This window comes from Equus quagga, chromosome 16, assembly GCF_021613505.1.
Source record: "Equus quagga isolate Etosha38 chromosome 16, UCLA_HA_Equagga_1.0, whole genome shotgun sequence".
Classification (NCBI taxonomy): domain Eukaryota; kingdom Metazoa; phylum Chordata; class Mammalia; order Perissodactyla; family Equidae; genus Equus; species Equus quagga.
Genome location: NC_060282.1, coordinates 512175 through 532414, shown reverse-complemented (window position 1 = coordinate 532414; position 20240 = coordinate 512175). Strand labels below are relative to the sequence as shown.

The 20240-nt window shown below is 65.0% G+C and overlaps 4 protein-coding genes across 14 annotated transcripts in view; 3 read left to right on the top strand and 1 right to left on the bottom strand.

The window, feature by feature from the left end:
• The window catches only part of PPP1R16A (protein phosphatase 1 regulatory subunit 16A), a 32480-nt gene extending 27970 nt beyond the window's left edge, over window positions 1-4510 (top strand). For all 7 annotated transcript variants that reach the window (XM_046642393.1, XM_046642394.1, XM_046642392.1 and 4 more), the window contains 9 exons: window positions 1115-1185; window positions 1264-1409; window positions 2617-2720; window positions 2789-2913; window positions 2995-3120; window positions 3213-3288; window positions 3365-3494; window positions 3712-3877; window positions 4133-4510. In XM_046642393.1, the coding sequence (XP_046498349.1) occupies window positions 1115-1185; window positions 1264-1409; window positions 2617-2720; window positions 2789-2913; window positions 2995-3120; window positions 3213-3288; window positions 3365-3494; window positions 3712-3877; window positions 4133-4507 (1319 nt within the window). In that variant the 3' untranslated portion in view covers window positions 4508-4510. The remainder of the gene's footprint in view (window positions 1-1114; window positions 1186-1263; window positions 1410-2616; window positions 2721-2788; window positions 2914-2994; window positions 3121-3212; window positions 3289-3364; window positions 3495-3711; window positions 3878-4132) is intronic.
• A 196-nt stretch (window positions 4511-4706) lies between these two features.
• On the top strand, window positions 4707-9676 carry GPT (glutamic--pyruvic transaminase). 5 transcript variants are annotated; one of them, XM_046642388.1, is made up of 12 exons: window positions 4707-4864; window positions 6902-7067; window positions 7205-7294; window positions 7370-7478; window positions 7629-7762; window positions 7906-8149; window positions 8309-8388; window positions 8467-8603; window positions 8718-8892; window positions 9000-9155; window positions 9248-9360; window positions 9431-9676. In XM_046642388.1, the coding sequence occupies exons 1-12, from the start codon at window positions 4710-4712 to the stop codon at window positions 9519-9521; spliced, it is 1650 nt and encodes a 549-aa protein (XP_046498344.1). In that variant the 5' UTR covers window positions 4707-4709; the 3' UTR covers window positions 9522-9676. The 5 variants fall into 5 exon arrangements, 4 of the variants coding, with proteins under 4 accessions (XP_046498344.1, XP_046498347.1, XP_046498346.1 ...); XM_046642390.1 differs by having other exon boundaries at window positions 4844-4860; XM_046642389.1 differs by lacking the exon at window positions 4707-4864 and adding an exon at window positions 4876-5742.
• A 1679-nt stretch (window positions 9677-11355) lies between these two features.
• On the top strand, window positions 11356-13663 carry MFSD3 (major facilitator superfamily domain containing 3). The gene is made up of 5 exons (XM_046642238.1): window positions 11356-12444; window positions 12836-12983; window positions 13070-13194; window positions 13261-13370; window positions 13447-13663. Exons 1-5 carry the CDS (start codon window positions 11763-11765, stop codon window positions 13618-13620), a joined length of 1239 nt encoding a protein of 412 aa, XP_046498194.1. The 5' UTR covers window positions 11356-11762; the 3' UTR covers window positions 13621-13663.
• A 91-nt stretch (window positions 13664-13754) lies between these two features.
• RECQL4 (RecQ like helicase 4) lies at window positions 13755-20224 on the bottom strand. The gene is made up of 22 exons (XM_046642118.1): window positions 20110-20224; window positions 20012-20045; window positions 19824-19915; window positions 19475-19615; window positions 18574-19172; window positions 18385-18484; window positions 18183-18309; window positions 17946-18059; window positions 17711-17842; window positions 17540-17632; window positions 17324-17460; window positions 16801-16884; window positions 16543-16722; window positions 16284-16463; window positions 16071-16212; window positions 15727-15989; window positions 15362-15653; window positions 15161-15290; window positions 14661-15080; window positions 14425-14581; window positions 14193-14301; window positions 13755-14102 (listed from the first exon to the last, which is right to left on the bottom strand). Exons 1-22 carry the CDS (start codon window positions 20191-20193, stop codon window positions 13978-13980), a joined length of 3735 nt encoding a protein of 1244 aa, XP_046498074.1. The 5' UTR covers window positions 20194-20224; the 3' UTR covers window positions 13755-13977.
• Between the last annotated feature and the right edge of the window lie 16 nt (window positions 20225-20240).

Sequence of the window (20240 nt, the reverse complement as noted above, 5' to 3'; positions counted from 1 at the left end):
CACCTACTTGGGTCCTGAGTCTCTGCGTCTGTAAAGTAGGACAGGAACACCTACCTTAGCAGGTCAGAGGGCAGGGAGCAGGGCCCCCCACACAGGTTGCCCCCTCAACGCCTGCCCTGGTCTCGGTCTTTCACTTCTTTCTTTTCATCAGAGCCTTCCTGCCAGATGAGAGGCCTGAGCTTTGGGAAGGCTCCCCATTCCTCCCCTGTGCCCCTATGCTCACAGCCTTTTGGCTCTCCTCCAGAGGCTCTTGAGGGCTCTTCCTGTCTCCCTCCAGGGCAGGGGCCTCTGCTGCAGAGGCTGGGGTGCAGAGGGCGAGGATTGTGGGCAGTCCTGGATGCAAGGGAAGTGGAGGAGGGTGCGGTGGGTATGCTGCAGGCCAGGGCACTTGGAACTGTGGGAGGGAGGGTGTGTCTTCGTGTCGCCTGCTGAGCATGGCCAGGGAGGGCCAGCCCACCACGGAGGTCCCGGTGACCTTGACTAGAGCCTGAGCCCAAGATGGGACCACTGAGGAGTGAGTGCAGGGACCAGCTCTGCTCTTGGGGAAACCCTGGAGGGGGCAGGCCTGGGTGCCTTGGGCCCACACCCAAGGCTGCATTGGATCAGGGAGCCTGCTCTGGGCTGGTGGTACCAGGGAAGGGGCATGTGTGGGGGTAGAGTGGTCTGCCAGTGGGGAAGGTGGGGTAAGGGGAGGGGCACGGTCAGCCGTCTGATGGGGGATTGTTGGGGGAGGGTGGCAGTACCTAAGCCAGAGTGGGACAGCCTGTAGCCCAGTGGGGACTGCTCACGCACAGGAGGGGCCTGTTCTGGGAGTCTGAGGGTTGGAATGTCATGATTCGGGATGGGTGGGTCCTGCTGGGGTCTGGAGGCAGAGGGCTGCTGTGTGTGCCCCTCTTGGTGCAGACAGATGCCCAGGACCCTGGTTTCAGAGCTCTGGGCTCTGATGTCCTTCCTGCCAGCTGTACCACTGTCTTTGTCACTCTTCTCTGCTACCTGGCTGCAGCACAGTAGTCAGCTCAGGTGCCCTCAGGTACAGGGGTCTGGCCAGGACAGTGCTGGCCTGTGGCAGGATTTCTTGCCCTATGCCTTGACCACATCTCCCCACTTCTTGCAGTCCGCTACTTCCTCGAGAGTGGGGTCAGCCCTGACCTGGCCAATGAGGACGGCCTGACAGCCCTGCACCAGGTCAGCGGTGCTCAGGGTGGAAGGGGAAGGGAGAGGCACTGGCCTGAGGCTCTGACACTCAGGCTGCTTGGTTTACAGAGCTGCATTGATGACTTCCGGGAGATGGTGCAGCAGCTCCTGGAGGCTGGGGCCAAGGTCAACGCCCGTGATAGCGAGTCCTGGACACCCTTGCATGCTGCGGCCACCTGTGGCCACCTGCATCTGGTGGAGCTGCTCATTGCCCGGTAGGGTGCACTGAGACTAGGTGTGGCTAGTGTGGGCATCTGTCAGCGAAGGGCTGCAGCTGGGCCAGGGGCAGGCAGGGCCTTCCTTGCAGGGGGCTGTTTGTCCTGAGATGCAGCCCAGATGTCTCTCCTGAGGGAAGTGTACCTGGACTCTTGTGTTCCCACTTACCTGGCTTGGAAAGCAGGGCCTGGGCAGAGGCCGCAAACACTGTGACCCAAGGGAACGAGCATGTGCTCAGGGCAGTGTCATCTGCCCGCCAGGCTGCTCACCTGGGTGCAGCCTTCTGCCAAGCACCATTAAGAGTTTGGGAACTCCTTGGTCTCTAGCTCTGGCCTCCCAGCCTCCCCAGGGTCTGCACAGAGAAATACCATTTTGGTTAAAGTGATGCGAGAGGAATTGACAAGGAGGGAGGAGGTACCTGGACCCAGGTGGGGACTTGAATGAGGAGGAGGGCAGAGCAGGGCAGGACTCCTGAACACTTGCCTTGGTGAATGGGGAGGGTGGTTGGATTCACCAGGATCCAGGATCCCCTGATGGCTCGACTCTGATCCCTCTAGAAGATGGTCAGGGGCTCAGGCTGTCCTTGGAGTGAGTGGTTCAGGCATTGATGGTGGGTGTACGGGTGGTTGGGAGTGTCTCCCCTTCAGCACTCAGATGCCTTGGAGTGGGAGGGGGTGAGTGTGCAGCCTTCTGGGGCAGCAAGGCAGGTGTGCACAGGCGGCCCCTAGCCACACTCCACTCCTCCCCACGGCGGGCACCCACCCTTGTATTCTGGGCTCCCCTTCAGCTTCCTGCCTTCCCCTTGGGTGATACTCCCGCTTGAGCCCTGTTGCCTGCAGCTCTGTGGGGCTGTCCTGGCACCCAGACTCTCCTCCTCCCACCGCCTTCTGCTCCCTGGGGCCCCCCGAGTCCTGGCACCCACTCCTGGCAGGTGGGCCCACTGTGCATATTCTTGGGGCAGATCGGTGCCAGGAACCTGGAGTTCGGACATGCGTGGTGACTGCGGGACAGCCTACCTGGTTTGAGGCTAGGAACCAGGGCAGGCTGAGGGGCAGCCTCTTCCAGCAGCAGCTTGGGCCTGAACCTCCTCCACATCAGCCCTAGGCTGAGTGCCTCCCCAGAGGGTTGACCTCTGTGAGGGGCCTGGGGGCCTCTCTTGGGAGAGAAGGGTCCTGTGGTCAGCACTTCTGTCCATGTTTCCTGCAGTGGTGCTGATCTTTTGGCGGTCAACACAGATGGGAACATGCCCTATGACCTGTGTGAGGATGAACAGACACTGGACTGCCTGGAGACGGCCATGGCCAACCGAGGTGAGTGCGACCCCACCTCCCCACTAGGTGGTGCCAGGGGTGCTAGCTCTGAGCCTACTGCCCCGCAGGCATCACCCAGGACAGCATCGAGGGGGCCCGGGCCTTGCCGGAGCTGCACATGCTGGACGACATCCGGAGCCTCCTGCAGGCAGGGGCCGACCTTGACGCCCCTCTGGACCACGGGGCCACGCTGGTGAGGATGTGGCCCACGGGAGGCAGGCAGGGGAGGTTGCTGCTGGAGGGGCACACTCAGGGCTCGGCGATTTGCCTGCAGCTACACATTGCCGCTGCCAACGGGTTCAGTGAGGCGGCGGCCCTGCTGCTGGAACACCGGGCCAGCCTGAGCGCCAAGGACCACGACGGCTGGGAGCCGCTGCACGCTGCAGCCTACTGGGGCCAGGTGTGCGTGGGGTGGGGGCTGCCAGGGCGAGGGCGGTCAGGCTCCGAGGGCGGCTCCGGAGCCTTCAGCAGCCCGGGCTCGCTGGCCCACAGGTGCACCTGGTGGAGCTGCTCGTGGCACACGGGGCCGACCTGAACGGGAAGTCCCTGATGGATGAGACTCCGTTTGGTGAGCTGGGGACCACCTCCTCCCGGTGTAGGGGACTGGCGGTGGGCGCCCATGACCCTCGCCCACCTCTCCTCAGACGTGTGCGGGGACGAGGAGGTGCGGGCCAAGCTGTTGGAGCTGAAACACAAGCACGACGCGCTCCTGCGCTCCCAGGGCCGCCAGCGCTCTCTGTTGCACCGCCGCACCTCGAGCGCGGGCAGCCGGGGGTGAGCACCCCTGCCTCAGCCCGGGGCCGGTCCAGGCCCACAAGGCCTCGTTCCCCGCCCCCGCCACCCCTGCCGGCACAGGCCCCACCCCAACGGCTCTGCCCAGGGCTTTCCCCCGCTGATGTCAGCCGGTAGGCCGCGGTGCCAGCTGGAGCTGGGGGCAGAGTCCCCGGGGTGGGCGGCGTCCTCCTCCCACCCTCACCCTGCCCTCCCCCAGGAAGGTGGTGCGGCGGGTGAGCCTGACCCAGCGCACCAGCCTGTACCGCAAGGAACACGCCCAGGAGGCCATCGTGTGGCAACAGCCTCCGCCCGCCAGCCCGGAGCCGCCGGAGGAGGATGAGGACGGTCTCACTGACGTGGAGCTTGGGCCACCGCCCCCGCAGGTGAGCCCCGCCCAGCCCAGCCTGGGCGGTCCGGCTCCGCCCTCCCTGCTGGAGCCGGCGGCGACCACACATCGGTGCGTCGGTTCTTGCCCTGCGCTCTTCCCAGGAGCTGGTGGGACCGTCTAGTGCCCCATAAGCTACTGCCCCGACGCGACGCTTGTGTCTGTCCTTCGACTACCATGCAGCCCCGGGCCCAAGACCAGGGGAGGCCAGAGAAGGCCTCCTGACGGCCTCTGGGCCTGCGTTCACCCACAGGAGGAGGATCCTGAGGTGGCCAGGCCGCACAACGGCAGAGTCGGGGCCCCCTCGGGGCGGCACCTGTATTCCAAGCGGCTGGACCGGAGTGTCTCCTACCAGCTGAGCGCCCTGGAGAGCACCGCCCACGACGCTCTGGTCCAGGCCAAGGCTCACCACACCCTGGCAGAGCTCAAGCGCCAGCGAGCAGCTGCTAAGCTGCAGCGTTCCCCTCCCGAGGGGCCTGAGGCGCCTGAGTCCGGCCTGCCTGCGGACCCTGAGAACCCGCAGTCCGAGTGTGGCTCCAGCGCTGGCGAAGACCCACCCCTGCTCAAGCTCACAGCTCCCTCCGAGGAGGCCCCCGTGGAGAAGAGGCCGTGCTGCTTGCTTATGTGAGGGCTGGAGCTCAGGGCAGCAAGGGTCCTGCAGCCAGGCCCATCCCAAGGCTGCCTAGAGCCCCTGCTCTGGACACCCCACTGTGTGTCCTGGTGCTGCTGTGGGCGGGCAGCCAGTGTGGGACCTCCTAGGCTTCCCCCATCCAGGACATCAGCCTCCTCGTTCAGGGGTGGACCCTCGAGAAGCCATACCTTGGGGACACATGGCTGCAGAGACCTGGTTTAATCCTGTGACTCTTGATAAAGGGCCGTTCTGCCATCTGCCTTGTTGTGTGTCTCAGCTGGGCCACCGTCCCCACGGTGGGGAGCTGCTGTGCTGCTGGGCCTGGGTGCACCAGTCCTTGTCTAAGGCCTGTAGGTACGGGCCGGGCTTGCTTCTGGCGGCCTGGCTCCTGCATGGGAGTGAGGCCCACAGCCACTGGGCAAGAAGCCTGGCCCTTCCTGCACCCTGCGTCCTTGCCTGCCAGCCTCCTGGAGGCTCCTCTGTAACTCTTTGCTTTCCTGAGGGGAGCAGAGAGCTCTGGAAGGGCACTCCTTGGGGGCCAGGTGTTCATGCTGAGGGGCAGGAATCCTGGCTTAGAAAGGGAGGGGGTGTTTTCCATGAGACTCTTGGGCCAGAACCAGAGGAGCCAAGCAGCACAAGGCTAGCATCAGAAAACTCCCTGGGGGGGCAGGTCCCCCGTTCCTGGCATGCAGCCTCAATCCTGGGGCCTGGCTGCCAGCTTCCGCTTGGGCTGGCAAAGGGGGCCAGCAGTTGGCCTCTCAGGCTCTGAGCTGGCTGGGCACGATATGTCAGGGTGACAGGGGCCCCTTAGGGGCCTCGCGTGGGAGGGCTGAGGGCACTGCCAGCTCATCTGTCCGTGGCAGGCAGTTTTGTATGGTCACCAGCAGTGGGTGTCATGGGCTCTGGTCACCTTCTCCCTGACGGACACTGACCCAGTCGCCCAGTGCCTGCAGGGCCCACCCTTCCCTGAGCATCAGTCATTGGGAGTGTGTCCTCAGCCAGGCTGGGGGAGGGCTCGGGGTAGGCTGCTGGTTAAATTTAGTGTGGAACAGTGCAGCTGCCCAACGTCCACCTGCCACCACAGCTGCCACTTGGGCCCTACTGCCATGGGGGGTGTGGGGGCTGGCTCCATGTGGGGCTTGGTGCATATTAACCTGTGCTCCAGCCTGGGGGCCAGAGGAGCAGGCCTGCAGCTGGGAGGCCGAGGTGGCAGCGGAGCCGAGAGGTGCAAGGTGAGAGACAGGCCAGCTTCCTGGGGCTCCTGTTATTTCCTCTCTAGCCGGCAGGAGCCAAGGCTCCTCTCACGCCTGACCAGCTACCCTGCCCGACCAGCTACCCTCTCACAGTCCAGCTCAGAGTCAGATACTGGTGTCTGGGGGTAGCCACCTCTGGGCGAGGCCTATCAGCTCCCTGCAGGCCTGTAGAGGTGGGGCCCAAGGGCCTATCTAGGGTAGCGTCCCCCTTTCTCCACCAATCAGGTGCAACAGGGAGGGGGAGCTTAGGTCACCTGGCCTGTGGTGTGCCTCAAGGTCAGCGTCAGGCTGGCATGTGGTGAAAGGGCACAGCAGCAACCTAGAGCCGCAGAGGTGTCCAAGGGCCCTTCAAGGGCCAGAGCTGCCGTGCTCCCTCCCCCAACACCCCAACCCAGAGACTCCAGCCTTGCAGCACTGATTGGGGACCAAGGTCCAATCACAGGGCTCTTGCAGCCTCCAGGTCATGGCACCAGCCCAGGAGGGGCTAGATGGAACCCTGTGTCTGAGCACCTCACTCCCCTCCCCCGCTACCCCAGGACTCCCAAGACCTGACACAGTTACCTGGGAGACAGGCCTGCTGGCCCAAGCAAAGATGGGGGGTCTGAGGGGGCTAGGCCTTGGCTGGGCCCTGCTGGGGTAAATCTCTAGAGGCCCCAGGCTCCATTTTCCCCTTGGGGTTCAGTGCTGCCCAGCTCTCCCAGCCCCTCAGGGCCCCTTGGCCCAGGTGCTCAACCTATCTCCCCTCCCCCAGGCCCAGTCCCTCAGAGCTTCGTGGACCTTCCGTCTGTCCCTACCCCCCATGTGGGTCTCCTGCTCCCCTGTCATGGGGACACTGGGCGGGTGCTGGGCCTTGCCCCAAGCCCCGCCTGCTTCCTCACCCACTCCCTATGGCTCCCTGGGGCAGAACTGTGCCCAGACACGTGGGGCGGGACCGGGCGGCCCCAGCTCCTCCTTCAGTTTTTCTGTCCCTTTCAGTGGGGCCAGCAGGCTGCAGTGAAGACCAGGCCCTCTTACCTTGAGTCCCCCACCCAGGCCCCCCCTTCCCAGCCTGGCCCACCGGGCCTGGACCCAGCTTCCCTCATCCCCTCTTCTGGATCCTGCTGCCTCCTGAGCCTCCTTCCTGCCCGGTCTTGAGCAGGGTCATGGCCTTGAGGGCAAGTGACCACAGCCAGGCTGCCATGAACAGGCTGAAGGAGAAGGTGCTGACGCTGGACACTATGAACCCGTGTGTTCGGAGCGTGGAGTATGCAGTGCGAGGCCCCATTGTGCTGCGTGCCCTGGAGCTGGAGCAGGAGCTGCGACAGGTATGGCCCTGGGCCCCACCATGCCCTCCAGGCTGCACCTGCGCAGCCGAGTAGGCCCCATTCCCAGTGTCACACTGGAAAACGGCCTACAGGAGTGGTAAGGCCCATTCTCACTGTCAGTACCCCCTCTCTCCCAGGGCATAAAGAAGCCCTTCACTGAGGTCATCCGTGCCAACATCGGGGATGCACAGGCCATGGGGCAGAAGCCCATCACCTTCCTGCGCCAGGTGAGGCTTGGCACTGCCTTAGTGCCCTTCCCCCATCAGCCTATGTGTCCTGGCCTCAGCATTTGCTTCTCCCAGGTCCTGGCCCTCTGCATCCACCCCGATCTCCTGAACAGCCCCAACTTCCCTGAGGATGCCAAGAGAAGGGCGGAGCACATCTTGCAGGCGTGTGGGGGCCACAGCCTGGGTAAGTGCCAGTGCCAGAACCAGTTCAAGCCCCAGGGAGGAGCAGGAGCTGGAGGGAGGCTGTCCCAGAGGAGGGGTGGACTCGCAAGCTGGAAGAGGAACTCACCTGTCCTCCCACCCCCACCCCCTCCTGCGCCACCCCCTGGCCCAGGGGCCTACAGCGTCAGCTCCGGCATTCAGCTGATCCGGGAGGATGTGGCACGGTACATCCAGCAGCGCGACGGAGGCATTCCCGCGGACCCCAACAACATCTTCCTGTCCACGGGGGCCAGCGACGCCATCGTGGTAGGCCGGGGCAGGAGGACACCATGGCTCTTTGAGCATGGCTGGGTCGGTCCAGCTGGTCTTGTTACGGCGGCGCCCGCCCAAGGCGGGGGATGGGTGTAGCCCCTCGCCCCGCCAACCCTACCTCCCAATCCTGTCCACAGACGGTACTGAAGTTGCTGGTGGCTGGCGAAGGTCATACACGCACGGGCGTGCTCATCCCCATCCCTCAGTACCCGCTGTACTCGGCCACCCTGGCAGAGCTCAACGCTGTGCAGGTGGACTACTACCTGGATGAGGAGCGCGCCTGGGCGCTCGACGTGGCGGAGCTGCGGCGCGCGCTATGCCAGGCGCGTGACCACTGCCACCCGCGCGCACTCTGCGTTATCAACCCCGGCAACCCCACTGGTGCGCCGCGCGCCCCCTGGCCCCGGCCCCGCCCCCGCCCCGCCCCGCCTCGCCCCCTCCCGCCGCGCCGGGGTCAGCTTGGCCCGCCCCGCCCCGCCCCGCGGAGAGCAGGGTGTGCTGTCGGCTGACTCCGGACGTGCTGCATCCCCCGTGCCCCAGGGCAGGTGCAGCCCCGCGAGTGCATCGAGGCCGTGATCCGCTTCGCCTTCGAAGAGCAGCTCTTCCTGATGGCTGATGAGGTGCTGGCAGGGGTGCGCGTGGGCTGGGGGGAGGAGGGCAGCAGCGAGTGCCCTCGTGACGCCTGGCCACCCGTCCAGGTGTACCAGGACAACGTGTACGCTGAGGGCTCGCAGTTCCACTCGTTCAAGAAGGTGCTCATGGAGATGGGGCCGCCGTACGCGGCGCAGCAGGAGCTCGCCTCCTTCCACTCGGTCTCCAAGGGCTACATGGGCGAGTGCGTGCAGGCCGGGCGGGGGCTCGTGGACCTCGGCCGCTGCCTGGCTCGCTTCGCCCGCTAGGCTTGCCCCCTCTTCCCGGCCGTGCCTCGACGTCCGCCCTCCCTTCGTAGGTGCGGGTTCCGCGCCGGCTACGTGGAGGTGGTGAACATGGACGCCGCGGTGCAGCAGCAGATGCAGAAACTGATGAGCGTGCGGCTGTGCCCGCCCGTGCCAGGCCAGGCCCTGCTTCACGTGGTGGTCAGCCCGCCCGCGCCCTCCGACCCCTCCTTCGCGCAGTTCCAGGCGGTGAGCTGCAAGGGCTGAGGGGTTGGGGCGACAAAGTGGGCGAGTGGGGGCCAAGGAAGCACCGCTCCCCTGGCCAGCCCTAATCGTCCCTCCCTCCGTGGCCACAGGAGAGGCAGGCGGTGCTGGCCGAGCTGGCGGCCAAGGCCAAGCTGACAGAGCAGGTCTTCAACGAGGCTCCGGGCATCCACTGCAACCCGGTGCAGGGCGCCATGTACTCGTTCCCGCGAGTGCAGCTGCCCCCGCGCGCTGTTCTGCGCGCTCAGGTCCGGCGTGGGAGGGCAGGGGGCGGGGCCCGCGGGGGTGGAGTCTGGGGAGCCCCGCCCTGACCTACGAGCCACGCTCTCACTGCCCCCAGGAGCTGGGCCTGGCTCCTGACATGTTCTTCTGCATGTGCCTTCTGGAGGAGACCGGCATCTGCGTGGTGCCTGGGAGCGGCTTCGGGCAGCGGGAAGGCACCTACCACTTCCGGTGAGGCCTGGCCTGCGCAGGGTCTCCTCGCGGGCCTCGTTCCCTTCACTTACCTTGCTCCTCCTTTTAGGATGACCATTCTGCCCCCCGTGGAGAAGCTGCGGTCCCTGCTGGAGAAGCTAAGCCAGTTCCATGCCAAGTTCACTCGCCAGTACTCCTGAGGCCCCCCTCTGGGGCCCAGGCCCGGCCAGGCTGGTGTGGCAGGGCCAACCCTAGACTGACCATGCCCAGGGCCCTGGGTGTCTCACTCCTGCAGCCTGTGGGGCTGGGCCCCTGCCTCTCTGTAGGCCCCTAATAAAGCTATGAGACAGCCTAACTGCTTGGAGGATGTGTGCACACCTGTATGTGCCTCCCCCACCTTTATCCACTGCTGACTGCCTTTCTGTACCAGGTTCTGTGCAGGCCTGGGGACCCAGCCCTGAGTGGGATGCTCGTCTGCCTTTAGGAGGTGTGGTCAAGGAGGGCTTCCAGAGGCGGTGACCTTCTTATAGATGCAGAGCCTCTGGTGTGCTGGGTCTCTATCGTAGTCCCTGGTCTTGGGGCAGAGACCGAAAACATTCGCAGAAGAATTAGGAATAGTGAGACAAGTGTGAAGGAAGGCACCGGGCCACCTGCACGTCCTCAGGGGCGACCCCAGAGTTGTTAGGGGTGGGGATGGGGCTGGACAAAGAGACACAGGAGCAAGGTCCCAGGGTGGCCATGTCAGAAAAAGTTCCTTTTCCTGAGGAAGACACAGAAAGGTGTGTCCGCTGTCCTGGCTCCCCTACCTGTACTGTCCACCTCTTTGTTGGCGGCACAGGGAACGTGTTAGCTGGAGGATGGAGTTGGCTGGATGGGGTGAGCAGTGGACGTGGAGTCACAGTGGGGGCTCAAGGAGCAAGTCTTGGTTTTCCTCTTAATTGGGCAGATGGTGGTAGTGCTGCCACCTGAGGCTGCTGGAGGAGCAGCCGTGCCGAGAGGGGAGGGGAGGAAGAACAAATGGGTTTTGCTTTGCCCATGTTGTGTTTGAAGTGTGTGACACCCTAGTGCAAATGTTGGCCTTGGGCTGGGAGGCCCTCTCCAGCTGGGGCACCTGAGGGCAGGTGCCAGAGAAGAGGGCAGATAAGATGCTGAGGAAGAGGTGCCTGGGGAGAGCTGGAGGACCCAGGCTGGGGACGGGTGGGCAGCCCTGTGTCCTTGCCATGGGAACACAGGGATGAGTGCCTACTGTGTGCATGCCAGACACTGGTGGGTTGATGCCCCAGTGGTTCCTCTGAGGTAGGCATGGTAGTCCTCATTTGTAGACGAGGAAACTTAGGCCCTCCAAATATGTAGGAGTAACAGGAAGCCCACTCAAACTGGCCTCAGCAGCCGAGGGAGTGTGTTGGCTCAAGTGCCTGCTGGTTAGTCTAGGGCTTGGGCCAGCTGCAGGACCCAGGGGCTTGGAGACAGTACTGGTCAAGGCTCCAGCTCTGTCGGCTCCAGAAGTGCTTCCTAGGCACGGGCTATGCTTCACTAGCTCCTTTGGGCCTCAGGGGCCCATGGAGTGCAGCTCTAGGCAGGAGGAGAACCGGCATGAGAGCCCACATTGCCTTGTACTTCCCCTTGGATAGGCCCCCGGTAGGGCCAGCTGGAGTCCTGCAGTGCTTGGCCTCATGGTCATGCTCTCCTGGTCTTGTCACTGGACACCAGAAGGCACCACAGGCAGCAGATGCCTGAATTCTGGCCAAGCCTGGGCCCTGACCTTTCACACAAACCTTCTGCCTTCCATGGCCCTCTGTGGCCACTGGCTTGGGGGGGGGGGGGGGGGGGGGGGGGCAACCCCCCCAAAAGTGAGGTGGGGGGTCCAGTGCAAAAGGCTGCAGTAGTGGACAGTGGAACCTCAAGAGGCCAGCTCCTCCCTGGGGAATGCTGGAGGGACCAGGTGGATGCTGAAGCAACAAGCCTCCAGGTGAGACACCGGGAAGCACTTCTGAAGAGTTAGGGTCTGAATCCAGGGGGTCTGGGGGCCGGATCTGATGACCCTCGGAGGGAGCACGATGGGCCGCCGGTTGCGAAGGACTCCTGTTGGGGACCGCGCTGGCCGGCCGCACCCAGGTTGGCCACTGGGGGCGCCCGCGGCCGGCTGGCCGGCGCTCTGGCCCGCTCGGACGCTCTATGGCCGCCGCGCCTCCTAGCCGCGCGCCCGCACTGAGCGGAGGCGGGACGGCGGTTCTCCGCTACCCGGACCGACACCCCGGAACTAGGGCGCGAGTGCGGGCGCCGCTCCACCCAGCCCAGGCCAAAAGCTATGCCGCCGTGTGACCCCTGATGCCATCCTGACCGGACCAACCCGCGCCCCCTCCCCTCCCCCCCGCCCCCCCGCTTCCTCCCGCGGCCTGGCCCGCGGGCCTCGGCCCTGGTCCTGGGCTCGCGCTCCGGCCATGCGTGGGAAGCTGCTGCCGCTGGCCGGCCTCTACCTGGTGCAGGGCCTGCCCTACGGGCTGCAGTCCGGCCTGCTGCCCGTGCTGCTGCGGGCCCGCGGCCTCTCCCTGACACACGTGGGGCTAGCCAAGGTGCTGTACGCGCCCTGGTTGTTCAAGCTCGTGTGGGCCCCACTGGTGGACACGCGGGGCTCCCCGAGGGCCTGGCTGACGCTCAGCACGGCAGCTCTGGGCCTGGTGTGTGGGCTGCTGGCAGCGCTGCCTCCTGCTGAAGCTGGCCAGGCCGGGCTGCCCGTCACCGTGGCAGGGCTGCTTCTGTTGCTGAACCTGGGTGCGGCTGTGCAGGATGTGGCCCTGGACACGCTAGCCGTGCAGCTCCTGGAGCCGGCTGAACTGGGGCCTGGCAACACCGTGCAGGTGGTCGCTTACAAGCTGGGGGCGGTACTGGCCGGGGGCGGGCTGCTGGCCTTTGTGCCCACCCTCTCTTGGTCTCTGCTCTTTCTGCTCCTGACTGCCACCTATTGGCTGGCCGCTGCCCTGGCCTGGGGTGCCCGGGCCCTGCAGCCACTGCCTCCGCCTCAGGCCTCAGAACCTCCCCCACACACCCTGCACCTTCTGCAGGACTTGCTGGCTGTGCCTGGGACCTTGTGGACAGCGGGCTTTGTGCTCACATACAAGCTGGGTGAGTGAGGCCTTGAGTCAGGCAACTGCAGGGGTGGGAGCCTGGGGGAACTCCAGGTGGGTCCCCAGGAGCTCTGAAACCCACTTGTGGGGCTGCCCTCTTTCCGGGGTGTGACCTGCAGGCTGGAGCCCAACCTGGCTTTGCAGTTGGGCCTCGCCTCTGATCCTTTTCCAGCTCCAACTCCACGGCCACTCTGAGCTCTAGCCACAACCCTTGGGTTCTTTCTGAACCTGCTTCATGCTGACCCTGAGCTTGGCCAATGCCCAATCCCAGCTGTCTCCCTGCACCTATGGCCCAGGACAGAGGCAGGGCAGTGGCCCAGCTGAGGCAGCATGACAGGCCCCAGGTGGGGAAGGGAGGCGGGCCGCCCCTGCTCACATTCTCCCTACAGGTGAGCAGGGCGCTGGCAGTCTGTTTCCACTCCTTTTGCTGGACCGTGGTGTCTCCACCCCGGAGCTGGGGCTGTGGAACAGTGTAGGTGCTGTGGCCTGCTCCATTGCTGGCTCATCCCTGGGCGGGGCGCTGCTGGCCAGGCACCGGTGAGCCTTCCCCAGCCTGCCTTGCCCACCTGCTCACTCCCTAACCTGCTCCGTGCCCCTTGACCTGCCCAATCTCCCCACCCCAGGCAGCCACTGCCCCTGCTCAAGTCAGTGCTTCGGTTCCGTCTTGGAGGCCTGGCCTGCCAGACCGTCCTGCTCTTCCACCTGGACACCCCAGGGGCTAGGCTGGGTCCTAGCACAGTCCTGAGAGGTGAGGGGCTGGCCATGGGGGGGAGGAACCTGGAGCCCTGGGCCCTGCTGACCTTTGCCCTCCCAGGGGCAGCCTTGCTGAGCCTGTGTCTGCAGCACTTCCTGGGGGGCCTGGTCACAACTGCCACCTTCACCCTGATGATGAGCTGCAGCCAGCTGGCACCTGGTGCCCTGCAGGTGAGGGGCTGTGGCTGTGACAGAGGGGCTGCAGGGCTGGGGTCGTCGGGTCCTGACCTCATTCCCCCACCCCCAGGCCACACACTACAGCCTCCTAGCCACTCTGGAGCTGCTGGGGAAGCTGTTGCTGGGCACGATGGCCGGAGCCCTGGCTGATGGCCTGGGGCTGCATCTCTGCTTCTCCCTCCTTCTTGCTCTCTCGGCCATGCCCATTGTGTACCTGGGTCTGGCGCCCAGCACCGTGGCCTGAGCGGGGCTGCTGGACTGGTCAATAAAGCTGTGTGTGCCCGGGGCCTGGCTGTGTCTGTGTTCGGCATGTGTGACGTACAAAGCTGTCTTCAGCCTGTGGGGACCATGCCACCAGAAAAGGAGGATCCCTAGAAATGACTTGAACATCTTTTATTCTGCCTTTTAGGGTCCCCTTGCCCCCACACTCCTGGCAGTGGGCTTTATCTGGGGTGGTCAGTCACCGACCTGACCACTGATGTCGTCTTGCCTTTCCCTTGATAAGCTGCCGCACCAGAACCTTCCACCCAGTGGTCATACAGTTCAGCTCATGCCTGCATCTATGATGTGGGGGGACCAGGGCCCTTCCTCTGCAGGGCAGTCAGCGGCCCCACAGCAGGATCTCCTTTGTGGCCAGGTGCGCCAAGGCATGGAAGCTCAGGTGCAGGTACTTTCTCCAGAAGCGCCGGTCCCGCCCGTACACCTGGGCAGGATAGCAAGGGCTTCCTGCGGTGGAACAGGAGACACGGCTCTGAGGACTTGGCAGGTCCGACCCCAGTGCTCCCTGTGTCTTAGCCAAACCTCCCAGGCCCTCACCGATGCCGTGGAAGATGCGGGCCACAGCCCTGCCTGAGAACTGCTGCTCTGGCCACGAGGAGAGGAGGTGGCGGATATCCCGGCGGGTCTGGTCCTCCCAGTCCTGGAGCTGGGGGTGGGGGCATATCCCAGCTTGCATGGCACTGTGTTGCACATGGCCCGCCACGGTGCAAGGCAGGAGGGCAGTGTGCACATGCGCCTCTGCGGTCCCACGGGAAGGGCCAGCACTCACCCTGGCCAGCCCCAGCTCTGGCCCCTGCTCGGCCTCCGTGCCTCGTGGCCCTTCTCCTCCCTCTTCCTCAAAGTAGTGGCTGAGCAGGGCCTTGAGCCTGGCACTGCGCTCCTCATCTGGCTGCTCCAGGCACGGCCCACAGCTGGGGAAGGCTACACTGCAGTGGGAGAGGCCCATCAGAGCTGCCTGCCTTGGGGAGGGTGGGGTGCCCAGGCCCTGCTCACCCTCTCCCGCACCTGTGAAAGGCTCGGAATGTGCGGTGCAGACAGGCCAGGGCCTCCCGCTCTCGGTCCTGCATGCGGCTATAGAGGAAGTCACAGATCTGGTCCTTCTCCTGGGCTGTCAGATCCCCGGGGCTGTGCAGGTGGAAGGCCAGCTCCCTGAACTCCACCAGCACCCCCGTGCCCCGAGGTGCACCTGCCAGAGAGTGTGTCAGACTGGCCTGTGGGCAGACAGGTGGCAAGCAGGGCTGGGGGCAAGGCACACCTGTCTTAGGCTCTGGGTCCCACTGCAGCTGGTGGAGAGCCCGTCGCACAGGGACCAGCTCCCAGCCCATTGAGTCTGCCAGCTGGACCACATCAAACTCCACAGAGCTGCTTCCCCGACCTGTGTTCTCAGGGGGCTGCTGGGCCAAGCACACAGCCAGCGGGGGACACCTGGGCCAGGGGAAAGGATGTGTGATTGGCAAGCCTAGTTCTCTGTTCCTGCCCCCAGCCCGGGTGGGAGGTATGCTCACCTGTGGGTCAAGGCTTGGAGCTGGGTGGGGCCCCCAGGGCAGCGCAGGTGGCAATGGGCGTAGGTAGGTGCCAGCAACTCTAGCCAGTGCTGCGGGTGCAGCTCCAGGTAGCACAGCAGCGTCTCGATGGCTGGGGGGCAGAGCAAGGTCAGAGGACGTGGGGACATGGGGATGCCCCTCATCCTGCCCCCAGTTCCTCACCCTCCTCTGGCATGTCCAGGGCCTGCACTGTTGGCTGCATTGGGAGTGCCCGCTTGTGGCCTGGGCACCGGGCTGTGTGCTCACTGCTGGGTTGCTCAGCCTCCCGTGGGCACATGGTCACAGGGGCCCTGGCCAAGCCCCTTTCCTGGCTGTGGTCTCCCTCCTCTTCCGGGGACCGCTGGGTGTGGGAGCAGGTGCAGGGTGGGAATGCACGCTGCACCAGCTTCTTCACGGCACAGAAATCAGTGGTCTTGGCATGCACGTGTCTGCGCAGCTCCCGCAGGTCCTCACCCTGTGGAACGGCCATGAACATGGGCTGTGGCACCAACTGGGGTGGGGGGACGGTGAGTAGAGTGGGTACCAACCTGGGCCTGCAGAAAGAGGTGGCAGTGTGCAGGCTGCCCGTCGCGGCCCGCCCGGCCCACAGCCTGCACGTAGCTCTCGAAGCTTGGGGGCAGCCCTAGATGCAGCACGGCCCGCACATCTGGCCGGTCCAGCCCCATCCCAAAGGCCACCGTGGCCACCACCACCCGCAGCTGGCCCTCCATGAAGGCCCGCTGCACGCGCCGCCGCTCCCGGCTGCACATGCCAGCGTGGTAGGCTTCAGCCACGGCCTCTGGGGCTCGGCCTGCGGGGCAGACGCATAGTCAGTTGGGTGGGGCACATGCCTTGGGTGGGTCTGTGGGGTGTGGTCCTGCCCCTGCCTCACCTCCGGGCCCTGGGGCCCAGGCCTCACGCAGGCAGGTGCGGAGCAGCGCAGCAACACGCTCGGTGTCCTCTCGCCTGTTACAGTAGACGATGACAGAGTCCAGGGCACGAAAACGCTCACTCTGCAGCAGTGTCACTAAAGCCTGGGGGGACAGTGGTCAGTGTGGGCACCCAGGAGGCGGGGCCTCTGCTGGGCCCATGTGTGCACACCTACCTGGTCTGGGTCCCTGTCCATGGATACAGAGAGGTGCAGGTTGGCAGGGATGGTGACTGGTCCCCTGAGGACAGCCTCCTCAGCCACGCCCAGGTGCCAAGCCACATCGCGGGCAGTGCTGCGGGTGGCTGTGGCCGTGAGACCCAGGAAACAGTGCACGCCCATGCGTTCCCGCAGCACCTGTGCAGGAGTAGGGGGCAGTAAGGATGCTCAACGCACCCTCCCTGGCATGCTCACCCGTAACCTGGGCAAGGCTCACCTTGCAGACTCGCAGGTAACAGGGTCGGAAGTTGTGGGACCACTGAGAGAGGCAGTGGGCCTCGTCGATGCAGGCAAAGGCAACCGGGGGCAGCTGAGTGAGGCAGGCAGGGCCCCCTTCCCCAGCTCCAGCCAGCGCCTCAGGCGACAACATCAGCACATGTACCTGGGCTGCCCGGACCTGAGGACAGCAAGGTCAGGAACACCACCCAAGTGCTGCCTGCTGCCCCCACCTGTCTGGGCCTGTGAGGCCTCTCACCTTCCGCAGGGCAGTGTCCCGCTGCTTCCTGGTCATGCCTGAGTGAATGCAGGTCGCCTTCAGGCCTGGGGGCAAGCCAGACACCTGCAGGTACAGGAGCATAGTGTGTCACAGGCCTCCCAACCCTGACCCTTCCCCAAATGCCTCTCAGGGTTGCTGTGCCCAACAGCTACCACCATCTCCACCCCACGCCCTGTAGGGAGAATACTCAGATCCTGGGTCCTAGGACCAAGGGTTCAGAGCCACCTGTGGGCCTTGGCTCAGGAGCACCAGGAACAAACAGACCACTGTGGGGATGACCCCGTTCTCAGCACTACTCCTCTTGGGGGTGGGCCTGGATCTGGCTAGCCACATCCCTATTGCCGTCGGGCTACTGCCAGGCCTGGGACTGTGGATAGGGCTGGTAGGCTTCTTGCAGTTCCCAGGTGGGGATGGGGCAAGAAGCAGCAGCCCAAGGGGGTCAGAGGAGCTGTGGGCATCAGTTCCTGCCTTCTGCACAGGCCAGAGGGCCCTGTCCACCCACCTGGTCATCCATGAGTGACAGGAGGGGAGAGATGACCAGCGTGAGGCAGGGGCTTCGCCGGGCATAGAGCAGTGCAGGGAGCTGGTAGCACAGGGACTTGCCGGCGCCTGTGGGCAGCACCAGCAGTGTAGACATGCCTGTGTGGGACCCAGGGTCAGTAGCGCCACTCTGTAGCCTGGCCTTAGCCCCTCCTCACTGCCCGGCAGCCATGCTCACCAGACAGGATCCGCATGACTGCCTGCTCCTGCCCGGGACGGAAGGCTTGGTACCCCAGCTGCTCTAGGGCCTGGAACACCTCAGCCGGCATCTCTGTGGACAGAGGTCTCAGTCAGAACGGACCCAAGTCAGCCTCATCCCTTACTAAAGGCTCTGGGCTGGCCTACTCACCTGCCACCTGCCCAGAGGGCTCCCGCGGATAGAGTGGTGGCATGGTGGGGGGTGGGGAAGGGGCCCTGGGCACAGGCTGCTGCGTGGGTGCCAGCAGCTCAGGCCCAGCAGGCTCTGTATCTTCCTTACCTGCTGAGGGCAGACAGGAGAGAGTGGTGTTGGAGCTCCTGGCTGGGCAGGGGTCATTCTAGGAAGAAGCCACTGACCACAACTTCTCCTGCAGGCCCTCACTCACCAGGGAGTTGGCAGTAGGCAGTGCCGGGCTGCTGGGCTACTTCCTCCAATGTGGGGAGGGTCTGTGTGTCCCCCTCGTCCTCACCACCTTCCTTCTGGGAAGCCAGGGTGGGTTCTGGGCCGGGGTGGGGAGGTGGTAGGGCCTTTTGCTGGAGCCAGAAGTCCCGCCCTTCCAATCAACATAACACCCCCTTCAAGCAGTGCTGGCCCAACCCACCACCCAGGGCAGAGGCCTCACCTGGGTGGGTGCACTGGGATGCCCAGTGGCCAAGCTGCCCACACCAGAAGCAAGAATCCTTGACTGTGGCTCTGAGTTTACCACCCCCAAAACGCTCTCCTTTCTTCTGCCACTTCTGCTTCCACACCTGGGGGGCATCCACAAAAGAAGGTCACAAGATGAGAGGCAGGAGGGGTGACGGGAGTGTCTGCTGCCATCTCACCTGCTTACGGAGGAGCCTGCCACGCAGGGCTGGGCCCCGTGCATAGCGCTTCTGCTTCAGGTTGAGCCGCACATAATTACCCCTGTCCTGGATGGCTGGCCTAGAAAGAACACACAAATGGGCCATGCCTGAAGCCCTCCCACCTGGCTGGACTCAAGGTATCCTGCTGGGAGGATGAAGCCATGGTACCTGGGGGCCGCTGGGATGCTGGGCAGCTGTGCCTCCACGGGCTCCCCTAGACAGCCTTCTGCATGTGCTGTAGCCCCAGCTCCTTCTGGTGGGAGTTCTGGTTGGCTGCTGTCCTGCTGGGCCTGTGAAGGGCTTCCCCCTGGCTCCTCACTCCGCCTCCGCTTCTTGCCTCGAGTGTTGCTAGGCTGGGGGCTCCCTGCACTGACTCTGACTGCCTGTAGGGTTGGAGCCTCTGGGGCTGGTAAAGGTGCCTCAGGGCCAGTGCTGGGACCAACGGATGGGACACTTAAAGTCAGAGGCTGTGACAAGTCTGTATCCAGGCCAGGGTGGCAGGCCTCAGGAGCCCCCTGAAAGTCTGGGGCCTCATTGTGACACCTCTGCAGCCAGCCAGGGTCTAGGGAGTTCAGCCGCAGGCTCAGGGAGGCCCGTAGCTGCTGGAGCCGGCCTGGCCTCAGCTGGGGCTTGAGAGCCTGTGGGGGTACCTCACTGACTTCCTCTGGAGAGATGAGGGCAGCCCCCGCAGCAGGCAGTCCTGAGGAGAGCATCTTGGATGAGGGTCTTCGTGGAGGCCGGGGTGTGTGGCCCAGGGCTGGCCCAGCCTGAGAGAGGGAGGACAAACCAAGCAGGAACTCAGGCCCCCAGGCTGCTGCAGACTATGAAACTTGCCAGGTCCCCACCCACAAGGGGGGCAAGGGGAGCAGCACCAGGCTGGCCCTGAGCTCCTCTCAGGAGTCATGCCTTGATTAACGCTGGGGTCGTGCCTGGAACTGTGGTAGTGCAAGCACGTGTGTGTGTGTGTGGAGGGGCTGCCGGGAAGGAGGGTCTGGTGATCTTGCTCCTGGGCCGAGGCAAGCTCTGGACCTAGCCTGGACGCACTGCGTGCCCAGCCCTCACCCCTCACCTGCAGGGCGCCCTTTAGGTTGGCCTTAAGCCTCTTCCCATAGTCCTGAACAGAAGCCTGAGGGCTTGGCCCTGGAGTCGGATGGGGGCTTTGGGTCGCAGCCCGGTTCAGGTGGGACCCCCAGCAGCTGGGCTCTAACGCCTGCAGGAAAAGACAGCGGGGCCGGACGAGGGAAAGGCTGGTGTGGGGGCACAGGTGTCTCCAGCCTCCCTCCTCAGCCCCCCAAAAACCGAGGGAGGGGCCAGGCCCTCCTCCACCCTGTCCAATCCTCCCCGCAAGTTCTGTGCCCGTTCTTGGCTCCACCGTGCAGGAAGCTGCCCTGGAGGCTGGGGTGTCGGGGCCCGGGTACCTTCTCGGCCACCGCGGGAAGCGACTGCTCGGGTCTGACACCACTGGCCTGGCCCAGGGCCTCTTTCAGGGCGCGGTACTCCCGGTAGAGCGCTGGGGGCGAGGGTCAGAGGTCGGGGGGGTCAGGGGTCGGGTGGCTTCCCTCCGGCCCCCGCCAGAACCCCCACCCAGTCCACCCCGCGCGCTCACCGCGGGTCTCCTCGGGCGCCGCCTCCACGTCCTCCTGTGAAGAGAGCGCGTCAGCCGGGGGCCGCGCCCTCAGCCCCCCGCCCCCGGGCAGCCCGCACCTGGCCCGGCCGCCGGCCGCGCCGCCGCCGGAACGCGCGCTCCCAAGCCTGCAGCCGCGCCCGCACGTCCCGCAGCCGCTCCATGGCAGCCCTGCCGCGCTCCACGCCCCGCGAATCTCCCGCCGCGAGCT